Below are 18052 nucleotides of genomic sequence, written 5' to 3' on the forward strand. Positions count from 1 at the left end.
TGCAGCACTGACTTTTTTGTTGTTGTTGTTGTTTCCTTTCCTACCAAATGCAGGCGTATGCGCACAGTTGCATGTCATAGTGCCACCTGGTAGCAAATACAGATAAATATATGGAGAATAGCATCTTAGTCCTCCCACACTGCCTGTTGTGTCCCCGCTGTAAATTATGAGTAGTTGTACCTCTACAGTAATTGGTTTAAAGTCTCACCCACTGGCCAAAAAACTTCTTCATCCTCCTGCTTGTCTGTCCACAGGGAATAATTGTCCATACACTGTTAGAGTTTTATTTACTTGGGAGCAGGCGAAAAGCGCACTGACACACAGTCACACATATACACAATACTGTACATACCACGCAATGTCTGAAGATATACAAGCACAGCCAGTCATATTCTCTCCCTCCCCAACATTATCATCTTTGTTCATCAATCAGGAGAATGGTTTGGGATTTCAGTTGCTGCAGTAGTGAACATGTACTGTAGCAACAAAAGTTGTGTCTTTGCCGACTGTAAAAAAAAAAAAAACGTTGAAAAAGTTGAACAGTTGCACATTCAGTTTGACCTTTGATGAACATTTCATCAATGCATGCTCTCCTGTTTTCAGTGAGGTGCATCCCTAACATTATTGCAGTGTATTATACACGAGTAGGAGGGACAGGGGTGTCAAAGTTCATATTATTCATCTTATTTTAATGGGTTTTTGTATAATAATGTAGAAGATGGTCTGCTTTGTTGTACTTAGTTTGCTTTTTTCATCCAACAATCTCCGATCCAACAATTTTGTTGAACTTAAGTGTAGCTGCTGGTGAGGCATTTTTAATATTTAAAAAAAAACAAAACATTTTACCATATTTATCATAAGACCTGTATTGTTTTTGAGTTATTGACATTCATTTGTGTTAGGGGTTAAATTAAAGTAATTCATTCTATATGGAGAAAGCTTAAAAATGTTTATTCATATAATGTGGCAATGTGATATCTGCTTTAGAACAAGGGAACTGACATAACTATGTGGATTCCTACAATAAATATCAGAGCCAGTCAGTAGTTTAATGAAAATATATTATATGTTGAGGCTCTCTCTGTTGACAGAAGTGATGTGATGTAAGACATGACTGAATGCTGTCCAGTAAATGTTGTATTTCAATTCAGTTTGTATTTCAGCTACAAGTTCTCACTTCAAGACTTCTCTTTTAACTTTAACGCTCCAAATTCAATATGAATAACATATGATGAACACTTGGAGCTGAAATTGGGAGCATGTGTTGACAAGATTGCTCATAGTCAACTCTGTGTCCAAGTCAGAAACTATTCATGCGTGATTAGTTTATCTTAGAGGTCGTCATTACAAGGTCATCTGTGATATAATCTGTCTAACACTTGTTTATTCAATATCTTGAAATCATGTTAAGGCAGTTCAGTTAAAGCCCCGGTACGGAGTTGGACCACTGACGAAACGATACGAATAGATACATTACCTCATCCATATGCACGCTGCAGATAGCTGCTAAAAAAAAACAAAAACGTTTTCAAAGCAAGTCCTGTCTTCTTTCCGACGTTTCCAAAACAAATCTACACACGCGCCGGCCAGACAAACGTGTTCACGACAGCGGGAAATGCAGTCTTCATTCCGGCAAAACACCACTGCTTTCGTCCACAGGGGCCGCCAAAATCAACACTAAATGAAAAGTCACTGTCTTACTTCACATCGCTCAGGTGATTTACAAAAATATTGCCTTATTACTGTATACTACTACTTGTAGTTCCTTCAGGCTTTCTACTGTACACTCCATCCATTCACCCTGTGACATGCGCTCCTGTCCCCACAGCACCCTGTGTGGGTTGGGCTTGACTGCTGCTTGGTATTGCTGTGAGTGATGTTGTGGCTGGGCCCTCGTAGTCGAGCTCTGACAGCTCTCAGCATGAGGCTGTCCCTCTTAGTATGCCTGTCGATCCACTCCGCTTACAACTCCGTGACCTGACATTTGCCAGCAGTCGCGGCAGCATACCTGCATGGAAGATGCACACACTCACACAAATGTTGATAGTGTGTGAAATGAGCAGATACTGTAGAACTGGATGCAAAAAATGACTTCCCTACATTATAAATAAAATAATCACGGTAATAATTAACAGTCGTATAAGATGCCATTTATCATATAAAGAGGTATGATTTTTTCTGTGTGTGGTAGATTTTTCTGGTTGATGTCAGCACCAGATCTTCATACTGTGTGCTGAAGGAACAGGCGGGTGCTTTTCGACATACACTTCTACATCCATCTTCTATTTTCTCCTTCCTTCCTCCTCGGAAATCACTCTAACTACTATTTTGAAAGGCTCTATAAAAATAATGTTCACTTCCTTACTTTCTTAACAAAGTATTTCTGGCCTCCTGGCCTGCAATTGCTTCTCTATGGCCCCATATATTCATTTGTGTGTGTTTGGTTTGAAGGGAGATGGAGAGCCAGTTGGACAGAGCCAGGGAGAGCCAAAGGCAGCAGATCCAGCAGGCTGATACGGCGCTGGAGCAGTTCAAGAAACAGGTGGAGCTCAGCTCTGAGAAGGCCTATGCTGATATGAAACTTCAGGTCTGATGACACAATACACTCACACTGTACATGCACAAAAGCAAAGTTTATACTTCCTCCTACTCCTTTTCCTGCATGTAAAGAATGTTAATAGAGGGAATTATCTGTTTTCCTTTCTTCTCTGTTTTGTTTTTGTTGATTGGTTTTGCTGTCTTTTTTTAATCAGAATCATAATCAAATTTATTGGCCAAATATGTTGCATACAAGGAATTTGACTCTCATGGTGTTTTACATGTACGAAATAAGAAAATCAAATCAAAGCATAAAAAGCACCACATACTTAAAATACATTCCAAGTTAACATTATGAGATGAGTTGAGTCTGGTGCAGTTAGTTTTTTGTGAAGATGCATTTACACGTACACAGTTTAACTCTAACCCCCTTCCATACAAAAAGTGAGCCGTTTGACAGACAGTAACCCAGACAATGCAGACCCAAACATGCACGTGCACGCCCACATATTACGTAGTTGCAGAGACGCAGCTTGACCACAGATGCAACCAGGCGCCACGCTGGCTATGCTTGAATTCCTCTGTATTTCTTTCTCTCTCTGTTATGCTCCCTCTTCCTCGCTCCTTCTGTCTAATTATTTGCACCATTAGGCCATCCTACATCCCACCATGGGTCTGTCTCTCTTCTCTGGCACCTTTCAACTGCTCTCAGAAACTGAGAAATCTATATGTAAGAGCCAAGAACACAATCATCCCAAGGCCATTTACACTCATTTAGTCATTCCAAATGAATAAAATGATTTGTAATCCGGCTCTTTAAGCAGGTGCATTCATTCCTCCGCTGTCACACATTGACCTCACTTCCTTTCAGTGGGCACGGTGTGGGCTGGTTAGGTTTCAATGGAGAACAGGTCACACGCATTAAGCAGCCAGGCTAATTAGTACATCAGGCCAGCCTCAGGATCAGCCCTCCACACCGCGTGGGCTGCTGCTTATTGGGAGAGTTTGCCAATCAATACGCACTCAGCTGTAAACTTCTGATGATGTCTTATACGAGTCAGTTTGGCTATAGGCATTTTTTGTTAAGCATTTTATGGCTATACTTGGGTGTGTGTTGGGCTGTATTGACAAGGCAGCGCTGAGTGTGGTCCTGAATGTTTTACAGGGGAGATTAACAAGTTTTAGTCACTGATTAGGGAAGTTTTTCAGCTAATCAGTCTGTTGTGGGCACATGTAGCGAGAATTTGTGTGGGAGTCGAATTTATGCTTGGATGTTCGTGGGCACACAAAGCATCCGTAATAGCCCCAGACTGATTTTTGAAATGCTTGCAGTTGTGTATTCAAGGTTAAAGAGCTACTACAATGAACACATTTTAATTTCTATACTAGCAGATAATCTCAGTTTACTTTTTTCACTGCTTGAATGCAGGGCTACCTTTTTTAAAAAAAAACTTGGGCAGCAAGTGATATTTTCTTTTTTTCAGTGCTTGGAAAATAGCTTTATTGCTATATTTTTTCTTTTCTTCTTCTTACTCTTTTTCTCCTGATCTCATCCTTCCATCCTCTTGCTCACTCCCTCTTTCCCCATTGAGCCCCTGGCATCCCAATCTCCAATCTGACTTTATCCTCAGCCCACATCAAAGCCACTGGAGAAGGGAGCAGTCTCTTCTGCATCCCTGTCATCCTCTCTCCCCTACTTCTCTCCACCCCACTTGTGCATCACTCCATCACATTCTCCTGCTAAGGCTTTAATGTTCCAGAAAGTACTTCAAAAGAAGCTTTTACTCTATTTTTTCATCCTTCTATCTTTCTTCTCATAATTTTCTCCTTCCTCTGTCTACAGATGGTGTTATATCTAAATGGATTATCTGTATCACTCCCTTCCTCTGTCTATCTTTCTCTCATTTTTAAAATCAGCATCCCACTTTTAGACCGCTGTTAAAGGAAAGAGTCTGCCCTATTTTGGTTAGGAAGGAAAAAAAAGCAAGCACCATACGGAATCAAATCTCTGTTGCATGCATAGTTCAAAGGAGGCTTCAGCATTTTAAATGGATTAATCAAAACACATTTAGCATTGCCTGAGCATTACACACAGCATAGCCCAGATACAGAGGCGTTTCAGTAAATTACATTTTCAATTGTTGTTGATTATCATCACCTGAACAGAAAATATGAAAGTAGTAGGGTGTGAAAGAAGTTGAGTTAAATAGCAGGAATACTGTCTAATCCCCTTTTTTCTAGAAAAACAACACATCCACCAAGATCCAGACTCTTATGACTTTCTTATTTTTAACTCTGTCTCTTGTACTAGCAGTTATTTTCTTGCAACTGTGAATATGTGAATGGTAAACTGCTGCTATTACATATTTAATGTTGAATGTATTATTAAACTTTGACGTATAGGGTGAATATGTTAATGTGCTGCTACTATAATATCATTACAGTAAGATCACACATAATGTGTTGTCTGCATTTCTCTTTAGTAGCGGTTTATGAATTTCAGCTTAGAGCAGCAGGTTCTGCATGCATTACATCTACTATACTGAATAAACATCTATTAACCAAAACTAATATTGAAGTATGAGATTTTAAGTCAGTTTCTACAATTAGTTTGAGCAACATACTGTAACTGTAATACAGGTTGTGAATCCATCCTAAATGTTTTACACAAACCTTTTACACTGTATACTCAAATGTTTTCTTTCATGGCTTCAGATGGAGAAGGTAGAGGAGGACCTGATCCGCTCCAAGACCCTCAGGGATAACCAGGCCAAAGAGTTCTCCCAGCAACTTGACGCACTCAGACAGAAATATGAACAACAGGTCTGTATGTGTCTGTAGCTTCATGTCCATCTGTTTACATCATGCTTACCCACCTGCATCTGCGTATTTGAAGAGTTTTCTCGCTTCTGCACTGCTGATGTATCCAGGGGCGAAAATTCTCCTCTTGCTACCATCATCATCACCACCACCACCATCATCACATTATTATCAGTGAACACTTGGCCCGTTGGAGCCGAGGGGACTGACATCCATTTGGAATAGTCTTGTTATTCCTCCCCATCTGTTCTGCCTGATTAATTTCTGATGATAAGGGACACGGTTTAGATTAAGCTTAGATTGTGGCTCAATAAATATCTTAAACATTGCCAATTGAAAACTAATGCAATCTGCATAGCAGACGTAGTCGCCTTATCATCCCATCTCTGTCACTCTTGTTCGATTAGGAGTCTAGAAACCATTTTCACAACTCATTGAAATCTAGCTTGCTGATAGGAAGACCATCGGATTCAATTAAACCTCAGAAATGGATATTATCAGACGCAGGCAGTGTCACTGAAGGAGCCACAGAGCATCGTCTATTTCACTTTCACCTCATTGGCCTGCCAGTAGGATTTTATCTTACACTGTATGTACTGTAATAGTCTGATTCAATGATTTAGCCACAAAGGGTGAGTCATTTAATTAACTCTAATCTTGTCCTAAGACAATGACATTGGTTTCCCTGTGTGTTATCTTCTCTGTTCTTTTTATGTTTCTTTGTGCAACTATAACTGATTTATATTCCAAAAATGATTTATTCACTACTTATTCCCCAAATCCATGTGTTGGTCAGGTATAAGATACAACATGAAATTAAGAATGGCCCCACCAAGTTTTAAAAGTTAGAAATGTGAGTACAACACTAAGCAAAACTAACAGTGACATTGAGGTAGAACTAATCAGGTCTGTACAGCAGATAATGGGTTGCTATGAAATGCAAAACTCTACAAAACCCTTGAGTTCTTTTTTTTTACATAAAAAATAAGTTGCATCTCTCCAGATGATGCAGTGTAACCATGTGGCACCATGTATACGGGTGTAAGTGGTGTATCATCTCTATTTCCCATCTGTATCCACAGCATGATTGATTTCCAGGCAGTAAACTAGCACTCAGTCTGTCTGTTAATAAGCATGCTAACACTCCTTTCCAGGCCAGATGGAGTTTACACTGCGTGTAATTCATTCTAAATTGTTTAAGTGGAGGCTATAAGGCTTCCATGTTTCCATGAAATACTGGAGAAAAGGTTATCTGTTACTGATATGCTTCATGATTGAGCAGCTGTTTCTAATTACTGCATTTATGGGTAAAAAAAAAAGAGATTTCAAAATTACTCAAATTGGATGTGTAATGTATTATATTGAGTTCTGTTTTTTATTCTTTATAAAAAATATCCAAAAATAAATGCGAGAAAAGTGGGAAATACATAATTACACTTATGGCCAGAAGAGGATTTTGTTGTAGAAATCAGATAATGTTGGTTAGACACATTACATTTATATCCAATTCGATTTTTTTTCTTCCATCCCTATGTAATGGTCCAGCAACTGTCATTGTTTTATGTGCCAACAACACTAAGTTGTCCTGAGGACTCTCACGTTTTTCTGTCATGTGAAAAACATGTAGGCAATCAAAGCCTTGCAGGAAATATTCAAGCGACGATTTATCATCCGCTGCTACATGGAGTGGGGGTGCAGCTGACAGTTGAAGACAACTACACAGGGTTAGCAGAACATCTGGAAGCTTTTGTCTTAAAGATAAAAAACATATAAAGATGAAGAGCCTGTCTTTGTGATGGTGCTGATATGAGTGCTGGTGACATTAGTTACACAGTTAGAAGGAAAAAGGAAGAGTAAATGTGTCTCTTTATACACTTAAAGATTTTCCATATGCTGCTGTGAGAACAGTTGTTTTATATTATGATTATACTGGCATGCTATATACTGTGTTTCTGCACACACGCACACTAGCATCATAAGCATTTTGTAATTTTCACCAACATGAACTGAGGTTCCAGACGGGTGCTTGTGCCGTTTAGAGCTGGTTCCTTTTTCTTCTAGAGAGCCACCGTGGATCCAGGTCATAACATCATTGTACTCATTTCTGCTTTCCCAGCAGCACTTGGTGGACTACAGTTTTGCACCCTACATTGGAATTCAAACATTTAGATGTTGATTTAAATTATGATGATCTCATCCCTTGTTGAATATGATAATCTCGTCAGCCGCAGCCCCCTGACATTAGCAGGAAAGTATTGGTGCTGCCCTTGAACCAGTTTTTCCCCTGGCTGGGAGTGTGGTATGTGTGGACCCGTTATCCCATGTATGTGTGTATTATGCTTCCACTCCACAATGACTGGTGTCACAAGATTGCAGGGGTCAAGTTTGTCCATTCAGATGCTGACAAAAGAACATTCTCACAAGGGCATCTTCAATGAGACTTTAAAAAGGGAGCTATGTATGAGGGAGTTGTTTTCCAGCTGACCCTCTCGGCAGCCAGACGTCATTGTGACCTGACAGAACTCTACTTTTTGACGTTGGAGTGATGTAGTGGGGTCAAATGGCCTTGTCTGGAGTCATGACCTTGAGAGTTAAGAAAAAAATGTTCAACAGCCTCACTCTTCAGATGTGAGGATGGGGCGATAAATAATCACAAAGTTGAGAAGATAGATTTGCAAGTGTACACACCGTACACAAACGCGCTCTCATATCCACAGTCAGCGCCGCTGAGTTCAAACCCAACGGTGAGGGAAAAAAAAGGTTTGTCTCTCTTCCACTCGCCCTCCCCTCTCAAATTCACTCCAGCCTCCCCTGCTGGGACCAGACAGGGCTTCTGTTCTACTCTCCTCTACTCCCTCCTCTTTCCTCCTCCTTCCCAAACATTTCCCCCCTGGGGCTGAAAGAAGCCCATTACCTCACTGTCCTGTCTCAATGCACACACGCACAACCATGTCAGCCTGGGCTGACAGGAGTCGTGCTGTGCTGTAACACCCGACCCACTCTGTATCTGTGGCACCCAGCTGTGCTATAACCGACTCAGTCTTCCTTCATGCCAGTGCCACACCGGTCCCTTTAAGAATCGGAGCACCCAGCATCCTCCTCTGCACGCTGTCGCTACGTGACGTCGCAACCACGCTCCTTGCTGGGTTTGCTCTCTGTCATCTTCTCTCCGTCTTTTCGTTACACTGTTTTTTCTAACAACGGATCTACTTTTCCATCTCTCCATTCTCGTTGCGCCTCAGATCCCCTCTTTCCTTCAAAATCCCCTTGGCCCAAGACTCTAAACAGCAGCCAACAGTAAACCAGGATCTCCTTTCACTCTTGTTTCTGTTGCGGCATGCCCTGCTGTCCTGCTGGGGAGCACTTGAAGCATTTGCCCGGTTATCTATCAGCTGTAACTTTTGCGACTCAATCTGACTGTATGAATCCGACTATCCCCGTGGGACAACATATTCTGGCTGTGGATCTGATTTGTGTCCTTGAATGAAGGCAGTTCAGATTTGTCTGTCTGGATTATACCGTAGAGAATATCAGCATTGCCGGTTGCGACATGTGGACGATGTTGCCCACATTCTGCATAGTATTCGTCTAATGGAGCTTTTTGGTCTTTTATGTGCTTGGAAAATGGCATGTGCGAGGTATCTAGAGGGTTCAGCATGTGTGTCTGCCATGGCACTAACTGACCCACAGTGATAAAATACTTTTTTTTTGCCACCAATGAATCCTCCTATTGCTCTCTTTAATGGGCATTTAGCGAAGCTCTCCCAAAAGCTGAAGGGTAAATTCTTGGATGCCAAAATGAAGTGTCTATTGTGGCCTTCCTCTCAGTGCTGGGGTTGGAATCTGGCTTCCTGTAGATAGCCCCTCATTCATCACCTGCTCTGAATAGCACACAACGTCTGAAGATAGGGCCGTGGATAGAACAGGCACCAGGCATAGAGGCTGTGGATCTCCACTTCTCTGGCAGGCCAGGTAGGGTGCCGTCAAGCACAATGTGCAGGGGATTAGCTTCAAAGCAGGGAAGCGAATGGGCCCCAGGCCCCTGCTGTCCTCTCATGGCTCCGGCTGGGGCTGCACGGCGGGATGGTGTGGGGGTCACTGGTCCCCCCGCCATGGGGGAGTGGGAACAGAACAGAGTCTGGGAAAGGCTTGGGGGCTTGGGGCTGGGAGCTTCGCTGGCATGGCTCACCTCCCAGCAGGTGACAGGGATGCAGACTTGCTTCAGCTGATGCGATGATTAAGCCCTGATAAATCGGCGCTTTACGTCTTATTTGAAGCGTTTTATCTTCACCTACTGTATTGTGTGTCGTTGGTTGTAACTCCAGTCAGACTGAAGCCTTCTGTATGTTTATACGATAGCCAACCCTTCCCATTGATTTGCGCGTTCAGGTCCTTGCGATATTCTGACTTCACGTAGTCTTCATCAGCAGCATAAACTTCAATAATAGTAGCCTGGCGACTCCTGCTTGAGTATAATCCCATTAACTGTGAAAACATGGGAACTGATATTGATTGATGAATGGAATGAATGTATCGGAAACTGAGAGTATAATCACAGGAAAAGGAGTACCAAGAATCTCTTGGCAACTTCCTTGTTCGTCTCAAAGTTTCTGCTGTCCTCACCTCCCTCTCAAGTTTTTTTTTTCCTGAATTTGGGTTTATAATGATCATCATAGCCATCGCCTAAGCCGATTTTCGCATGCTGTCAGGCGCATAGCATGGGGCATTGGATAGTTACTGCAGCCAGATGGCTAACCCCTGCCAGCTTGCATGCATAGCCCAAACTAGCTGCTCTTTTATATGCCGATCGCAGAATAGGGCGAGGGGGACAGATTTAAAAAGAGAGAGGAGTGGGACATTAGGGGCCAGTCTGTACAATTGGCAGGAGAGGCGGGAGGGCGGGGGAGCAAGCCAGATGTAAACATATCACATCATGTCTGTCACTCTGTGAGGAAGCGGAAAAAGTTTTCTCGCTTTTTTCCCTCCACCTTCCAACCAGTTTCACCAAGTGTTTGGGCACTTGAGTATTCCGGGTGGAGGGAAGGGGTGTAGAAGGAACAGGACGAAGAAAGGATGGATGGATAGGTGGATGGACAAGTTGTCATGACGACAGGGTTGCGCCGAGTGTGTGTTGGCTGATGAAGTCTCCCTTTGCCTGCTTGTCCAATCAGATGGCTGAGCAGCGCAAGCAGCACGAGCAAGAGAGGACGCGGCTACAGCAGCAGCACAGCACGGAAAAGGACAGCCTGGTCCAGGAGCACCAGCGGGAGGTGAGCAGCCTGGAGAGGCAGGCCAGGGCCGCCCTGCAACAGCACCAACAGCACACCCAGGAGTGGAGGAAGCGCGATGCCCAGGTAGGGGGTCTCCACTGATCCACGTTTGCGCGCACACACACATGCTGACCCACCGCTCTCCCGTGGACAACCATTTTGTATTTTGCCCATTGACGTTTCCCTGGTGTTTCAAAAGCACAGCGGGCTAAGACACTTTCCTACTTGACGCTAGATAGATATTGATTTAGGATACAAATCATTTTCCAGTTTGCTGTTTATTTGGCAAAAGCTTTCAGAAGAATTTAGTTGTTGCTCTTGGATTAAAAATCATTTTTGTTTGGGTAATAACAATGGTGCACTTTAGAAAAAGTTGGAAAAAATTGATAAACAAAACAACTTTTAGTGTATTTTTTTCTTTCCCCTGCCTTTCCTTCTTTTCTTTTTTTTTGGATGATAATTTTTTTTTTATCGCAGCAGAGTTTCGTGATAGAAGTGTAAAGACTTGATAAACCCCAGGTAGCCCAATGAAGGAGAAGAAATTTGTTCCGTTAAGCGCCAAGCTTTTATTCCAAAACCTTGGGTAGAATTTCTCTTTTATTTTCCGCTGTACGGTTCTGGACCAAGCGTCAGGCGCTCTGCGCTCCCACCGAAGTGTATCTCTGCATGGCATTCTCCTCTCACCGCAGGTATCCATCTCCCTCCGGAAAACAGTGGTTATTCTCTTATTACAGCATAGACGGCCACAATGAGCGCTTGACATTTGGGTCTATATTAATGGACATCCCTGACACTGAGAATTCTGTTTCCATTTAGCCAAATCAGCAGCAGGTCTTCATCTCATAGCCCTCACTCTGTTTTCGCTTCTCTCCAGCCTGGGCTAGCTTGGAGCCCTGTGGGAAACCATTTGACAAACCAGCCCCCAACTGGGATGGATTGACTTCAGGCTTTCTGATTAAACGGACATTGTCAGCATGCAAAAAATGTTGTTTATTAGAGATAGGGGTTCAGACAGAGATATGTAATACTTGTTTACAAAATGTGCTCGCTCCAAATGTGGGCGAGGATGGTTCCAAACAACAAATGAATGGCGAAGAAATCCAACTATTACAAACTACATCGACCATATTATAACTATTTTATATTCAATTTTATCATCACCCAGCACAATCAATTTCATCTGGCATTTGAGAGATAAATAATAATAATCATTAATAACAACAATGTTTCTTTTGTTTTATTTTCAAAAGGTTCACACTTACTCTGTATTGAAGGCAAAAGCTTATTTTCATTGAGAAATGTTACAACACTGAAGAATTTTTTCAGGTCGTTATCATTTTGACTCGGTGGTTAACGCATTGTTGATGTTTACATTTTAGTTATCAGGAAAACTACATGGATGGTGCATTGTTACATTCAAAATGACCACCTCGCGTCAGTACAAATGTCAAAACATTCCGATATTTGAAGACATTATTTTATGGGTTACCATTTTGCCACCAGTGTACTACCGTACAAGTTTTCATCCATTGCAGAAGCAAAAACAGTTTTTTAAAATGCTACCAACTGTATGACACGAGGGAAAAATGCTGTTTTTCCCCCTTTCATTCCCTCTCTAATGTTCCCTTTTCTAATATTTTTGTGAAATGTCTTTCACAGCACTGATGGCACCAGCCAGTGTGTTATTTGGTTTTCTGGAGATGCCGTCACAACGGGACATTTCTGCTGATAACATGCCGTCCTAGTCTTGTCAAAGTGAAGTGTAGTTTGACAAATCTCAGGATCTCAGGAGGCGACAGAAAACAAACTTCCCCAGTACTCATCTCGTATTCTCAATTCCTGTTTGCTCGCGCAGCATTTTGAGCAGCGATCAGACGCCTGCCTAATGTCAGATGTTAAAGCAACAGAAGTCAAGATTTTCACTCAGGCCTTGGAAAGATGGAGGAAGGATTGTGAGGTTTCTGAAACTGTTGGGGATGTGAGCCGGTTTGACTTCCTGTGCGGAGCACTGTTCCATGGATGTTCTGTTAAAATGACAAGAAGCTGACACACCACCAGCAGATATGTATTAAAGATGAGCTTTTTTTTTTTTACATTGAGCGAAGCCACTTATTATTAAACACTTTTGCATTACCAAGGTTGTTTACCCCTTGAGAGCTCTGTATCTGTCAAACTCATACTAACCCACAGCTAATGTGGCCCTTCACTGGGATCTTTTTAAACACATAAAACTGTGCTGTGAAAGTGGAGAAAATATTAATTGAATTTTGAAAAAAGCAGTATTTTGATGATGCACACAGCAAACACAGGCCACTCCTTCTCCAGCACATGCTGCAGTTTCTTGTCTGTCATTTCTTTTGTGTTTCTGGGAATCTCGGGTCTTGTTCTGGCCCATCAAACGACACACTCCCGTCCCGCCACACAGGTCAGATGGACGATAGTATCAAATGCCATGTCAATAACATGGCAGCTGATGGCAGCTTCGGTGACTAAGCCCAGTCCTCGTTATTTCACCATCTTTCCTTTGCACACTCAGTCTTACTGGAATCAGCGGAGGGACAGTTACAGCTAGGAAGTTGGCTAAAGGAACAGCAAATGTCAGTCACACACTCACGGGATGAGTAATCCCAACTCATCCCTTGATGTGGTTGGACAGTAATGACTGGCATTCCTGACTCCTACGTTATGGTTGGGAAAGAGAGCCAATGTGTTGGAGCGACTGTAGGGAAGAGTTTAAAAGAAATAAAAAAAATATGTATATGGAAATTGGCTTTCTGTGTGTGAGTTTGCATGTTCTCCCCGTGCATGCGTGGGTTCTCTCCGGGTACTCCGGCTTCCTCCCACAGTCTGAAGACATGCCGGTTAGGTTAACTGGCGACTCTAAATTGCCCATAGGTGTGAATGAGAGTGTGAATGGTTGTCTGTCTATATATGTGTTAGCCCTGCGATAGACTGGCGACCTGTCCAGGGTGTACCACGCCTCTCGCCCCAAGTCAGCTGAGATAGGCTCCAGCTCACCCGTGACCCTAGTGCAGGATAAGCAGTATAGAAAATGAATGAATGTACATAAGGACACATTGTCCTCATCCCACTAAACTTTGTTATCTAAGAAACCTCGGCTTCACCCACTGTGTAGCTTATGTCCATTATAAAGGCTATGTGATCTATAACTTCCTTTGTTTCCAGGATGATTATGTCCCTACTTTAAGATATCCTTCCTTCCCTCTGCTGATTGATCTTAATGTGTCACACATTATGAAATCTCTGATGAATTAAATTAACCTGCTGGGTTCAAGGCCTGGTATATATAGTAGTTGGCTTCCCACTGACTCAGGGGATTAACTTACAATTCCCAGCCTGATGGACCTAAAGCTTACTGTTCTCCTAAAAGAACAAACAACCATACTACTGTTTTTAAAAATACCAGGGCGTGAAAGGAAGCTTTCAGTTGGCTGTCTGTCCAGGATGAAGAAATGTCTTGCCGGTGAAGCCTGTTTGCCCGCAGCCATTTGTGTGTTGTTCTGTTAGCTGATCAATGCCCCCCAGAGGACACAGGAGTTTCATGGACTCTTTTGGAGATCCATCACCAGGATAGCTGGTGACGGATCCTGGTGTGGGGGCCTCTCTTTTTATAGCTCTCCTCTAGAAATATTGTGAAGAAAAAAAGCACAGTGTGTGCACATCCACCCATATGCTACGAGAAATATGTTATACATGGAAAACTCTATTTCATTCAAGTCACGTTGGACAAGAAAGTTTTCACATCAGCTTAGAAACTTTAGTAGCACTTAGTTCATACACCTATACCTATTAGTTCATGTTCTATCCAAAATGAATCTTCTTATCACCTACTGTAAGAAAGCATTTTTGCATAATGTAAAAAATAACAAAAACAAATGAGAAAACAATTAAATAGATTTCATTGTTGCTATTGTTCTGAATGTACTCCTTTTTGTATCTACGAGGCTTTTCAAATTATTAAACAGTAATAAGATTTTCACTTAAGAAACTAGGGCCAGCATTATAAATTAATTTGAAGCCTTGTCTTTTTTCCCCCTTTTTGTTTGTTCTGCTAAAAACCCATCATTCATATTTTTTCCCCACTAACTCCTCGTCAAAACTCATTTTTATGGGTGTTATTTTCCAGAATAATTATGTCTTTTTTTTTCTAAAGGAACGTACAGACCATCTGGACTTCAAACAGCATGGGCGAGAGTGAGAGTCTTGTGAGGTCTTTCTTCTGGGCCTTGATGGACTAAATAACGATGCTGTCAATTTTTCAAAGCGTTTCAATCCTAAATACAGTACGTGACGAAGATGAGTGTGATGACAGGATAAGTCAAAGCTAAGAGGATGCCTGATGAAGAGATCAAAGCACGTAGCTAGACTCGTGTGGACATTGATTGTCTCTGCGCATGTGTGTATTGTCATTTACCAAATGATTGGTCCCTGAGATCTGGTTTTGTCAAGTTGAGTTTTGTCTTGTTGCTCAGTGATCTCCAGTAGATGAGTATCCCACTGAGCTGGCATGTCACTGTGATTCGTTAAATGACTTCATCACATTGTCCCATACACATCTGAGTATTAATGTTAGGACTCAGCTGATGTTATTTATTTATGTTTTTTCTGTGTTTTTTTTTCACTCAGAGCGATTGATCATGAGCGAAGTCATCAGTGACTGATGCTCTGTGATGTGTTGAGTGTTACAGTACACTCTCTTTCAAACCGTTCGTGACGGCATTTAGTATGTGCATATATCACATCGTGGATTTCAGCCAGATGAATTTTTATCTGGCCGACAACAGTGAAACATTCATTATGGCTCTCTTAAGTTCATTTTGCGTAGTTCAATCAAATATCATTCAATATTAGGTACGAAAAACGAATTATTCTTTCGAGGTAGAAGCTGTGAGTTTGTTCTTAACACAATATCAGTACATTGTACACATAAAATACTGTGTACATAATGCTGCCTGGCTGCTTATTCCCCCATAACACTTTGTTTCTAAGGTTCTGCAAGTAAGGGACGTATGGTTAGAGTTATCAGGGAGCTAGATATACATGTAGCCTGTAGTGTTAAACACTGCAGTTTTAGGCAATGATCAGTGTGCAGATAATAGTCTCTCCATTTCAGAAATATGCTAATTTGCTTTCTTGTCAAGAGTTCATTTAAGATACAGATGCCACTTACATGTCCATGCACTTTCAACTAATCTAAGTCATTCAACATGCTTTCAGTGTTCAAGGTAAGCTAAGCTAAACACCTCCTGCTTCTGGGTCAGTTATTAGTGCATAGACATACAGTTGATCAAAGTTGTTTAATCCATAAAAAGGAGTATCACTTACCCAATCATTCTGTGTCTTTGAAATTAAAAACAAAGTGGAAAAAGTCCAGACAAAAGTCAGGTGTCAGGCAAAGTTGAAGTGAGGTAAAATTGTTCTCCCTGTCCCTGTTGGTGTCTCTGTTAAAATTTAAAAGATGGCTTTGTTCCATAACAGAGCCTGTGGACCAGAATTAATTTACTGGCATTCGTAGGTGTAATAGAACCATTATGAATGCTATTAGTTAGACCTTGTATTGTTGTTGAATCAAATTAGTCGAAATAAGACAACAGACATGCTCTAAAACAAATGCTCCTCTGTTATCAATTATGTGAACAGCATCAAATCAAATGTAATTTATGGTCTTCATTCAAAGACAGCTTGCATATCAGATGAGTGCAGAGGTGACATCAGTGCAGTGGTTGTAATTAATTAAACACCTCCACTTTTATTACCAGCACTTCCTGGTTGTTCAGTCCAGAAAGAAATGCAACGGAAGTAAAAACATGGGTTCAAATGTTATCAGGAAAAATCATAAAGCACCTTTGAGTTACTGAGGAAAGAGCTGTGTCATACAATATTTTAAAATGTCTTGATAAGAATATCTAAAGTGTAAATGCAGTGTCGTTCTTTACATCTGCACTTGACTCAGTGACATTTTCTCTTGACTGAACGTATACGGTCCATTAGCCAGTGTCCCATCCTCCTCCACTCGTCTGTTCTTCTGTTCTGCCAGTCTTTTGTCTTCTTAGCTGACACAGTGTGACCCAATATATTTCATTTGACACTCTCCTATTGTCACCAAGAGCTGCTTCTTCACAAAGCTCCACATCAGCATGCTAACATGTGGTCCGTTGAAATGCCTGCGCTCACTTATTTCCAAATGAAACATGCTCTTTTGGCCTCTTTAGCTTCTGAAGTATCATTGCCAGTGGCTTTGTTCTGGAAGATTATGCCCTAACTTATTAAAAGATTTTTTTTTTGGACGACAGATCATCCACACGTGTTAAAGAGAGAATTATACATTAAAGACTCTTGAGGGCTCAGATCTAATATCTGTTTGCCCTTGAAGGCACCAGTGGAGCGGTGAGACTGTTAATGTTGAGAGACAGGGGAAAGGGACGTAGACATAGAGGATTGCGTGTGTTTGTTTGTTACCTCTTTCGCTCCGAGAAGTCCTACATGCCATTGTATGTGTGTGACAGCTTCGTCCATGTGTGGCTGTTTCTCCGCGTATGAAAGCGTGTGCACAAGCAGATCTGTCTGTGTGCGTGCCAGTGTAGGGGGGGGTGGGGGGTGTGGGGGGGGTAACACAGAGCCACAGCATCTGCCTGTTTTTGTGACACTCCTTTGAAGTCTCTTTGATTCTCCCCAGTGCCCTCTAAAAAAGACTTTAGACACTTTCTGTCTGATTGCCTTAACGTGGCGTTGTCCTGGGATGCCCAGGCTTTCTAGGAGAGGGAGGGGAGGAGGCAGAGCACACAGTCACAGTGCAAACCAAAGAGAGAAAGAAAGTAAACCGAGGAGAGTGATGCGGATGTGCAATAGCTGGGGAATACGTGCAATGTAGGTAGGAAAGTGTGAAACACCGCAACTGCAATCCATCTTTCAAAGCCATTTCCACTTGTAAAACAGCAGGGAATTATCATATTGTACTGATAAATGCAATGCACTTAGGGCCTTTTATGTACTACAAATAGGCTATTTTAAGAACAGTGAACTTGTGATGTCCCATAGCGACACGGATGGCTCCTCTTGAGATGCAACTTCACTGCACGTGTCAGGCTATTCTTACTTGTGGTGTCTCAGAGGCCATGGGTTTGTACTTATTATCGTTCCTGCTATATAATGTTGACTTACCCTGGCAGTGCTATTAAAGGGCTCAGCCCTGGGCAAGTTCAAGGCTGAGTAGTTCAAAAAGAGAGAGGTCAAAAGAAAGGAGTCGGAACGTCACCGCAGCCCCCGAACGCCCACAAAGATGCACCTATAAGTGCAGTGTATTTTTATTTTCATTTCATAACATCTCTAATTGTGGTGTGGTTCATGGCAAGTGAGGATAGTACGTGGAGATGCAGAGAATCTTCTCTTTGTCTCTCCCGTAT

At 41.9% G+C, this 18052-nt stretch overlaps 1 protein-coding gene across 1 annotated transcript in view; it reads left to right on the forward strand.

Moving 5' to 3' along the window:
- The window catches only part of cep112 (centrosomal protein 112), a 103264-nt gene that overhangs the window by 41008 nt on the left and 44204 nt on the right, over positions 1–18052 (forward strand). Inside the window, 3 exon segments of the mRNA XM_085784300.1 lie at positions 2452–2587; positions 5254–5361; positions 10530–10712. Coding sequence (XP_085640426.1) covers positions 2452–2587; positions 5254–5361; positions 10530–10712 — 427 coding nt within the window.

The sequence above is a fragment of the Trachurus japonicus genome, chromosome 8, assembly GCF_045865225.1.
Source record: "Trachurus japonicus isolate A0001 chromosome 8, Traja_1.0".
NCBI lineage: Eukaryota > Metazoa > Chordata > Actinopteri > Carangiformes > Carangidae > Trachurus > Trachurus japonicus.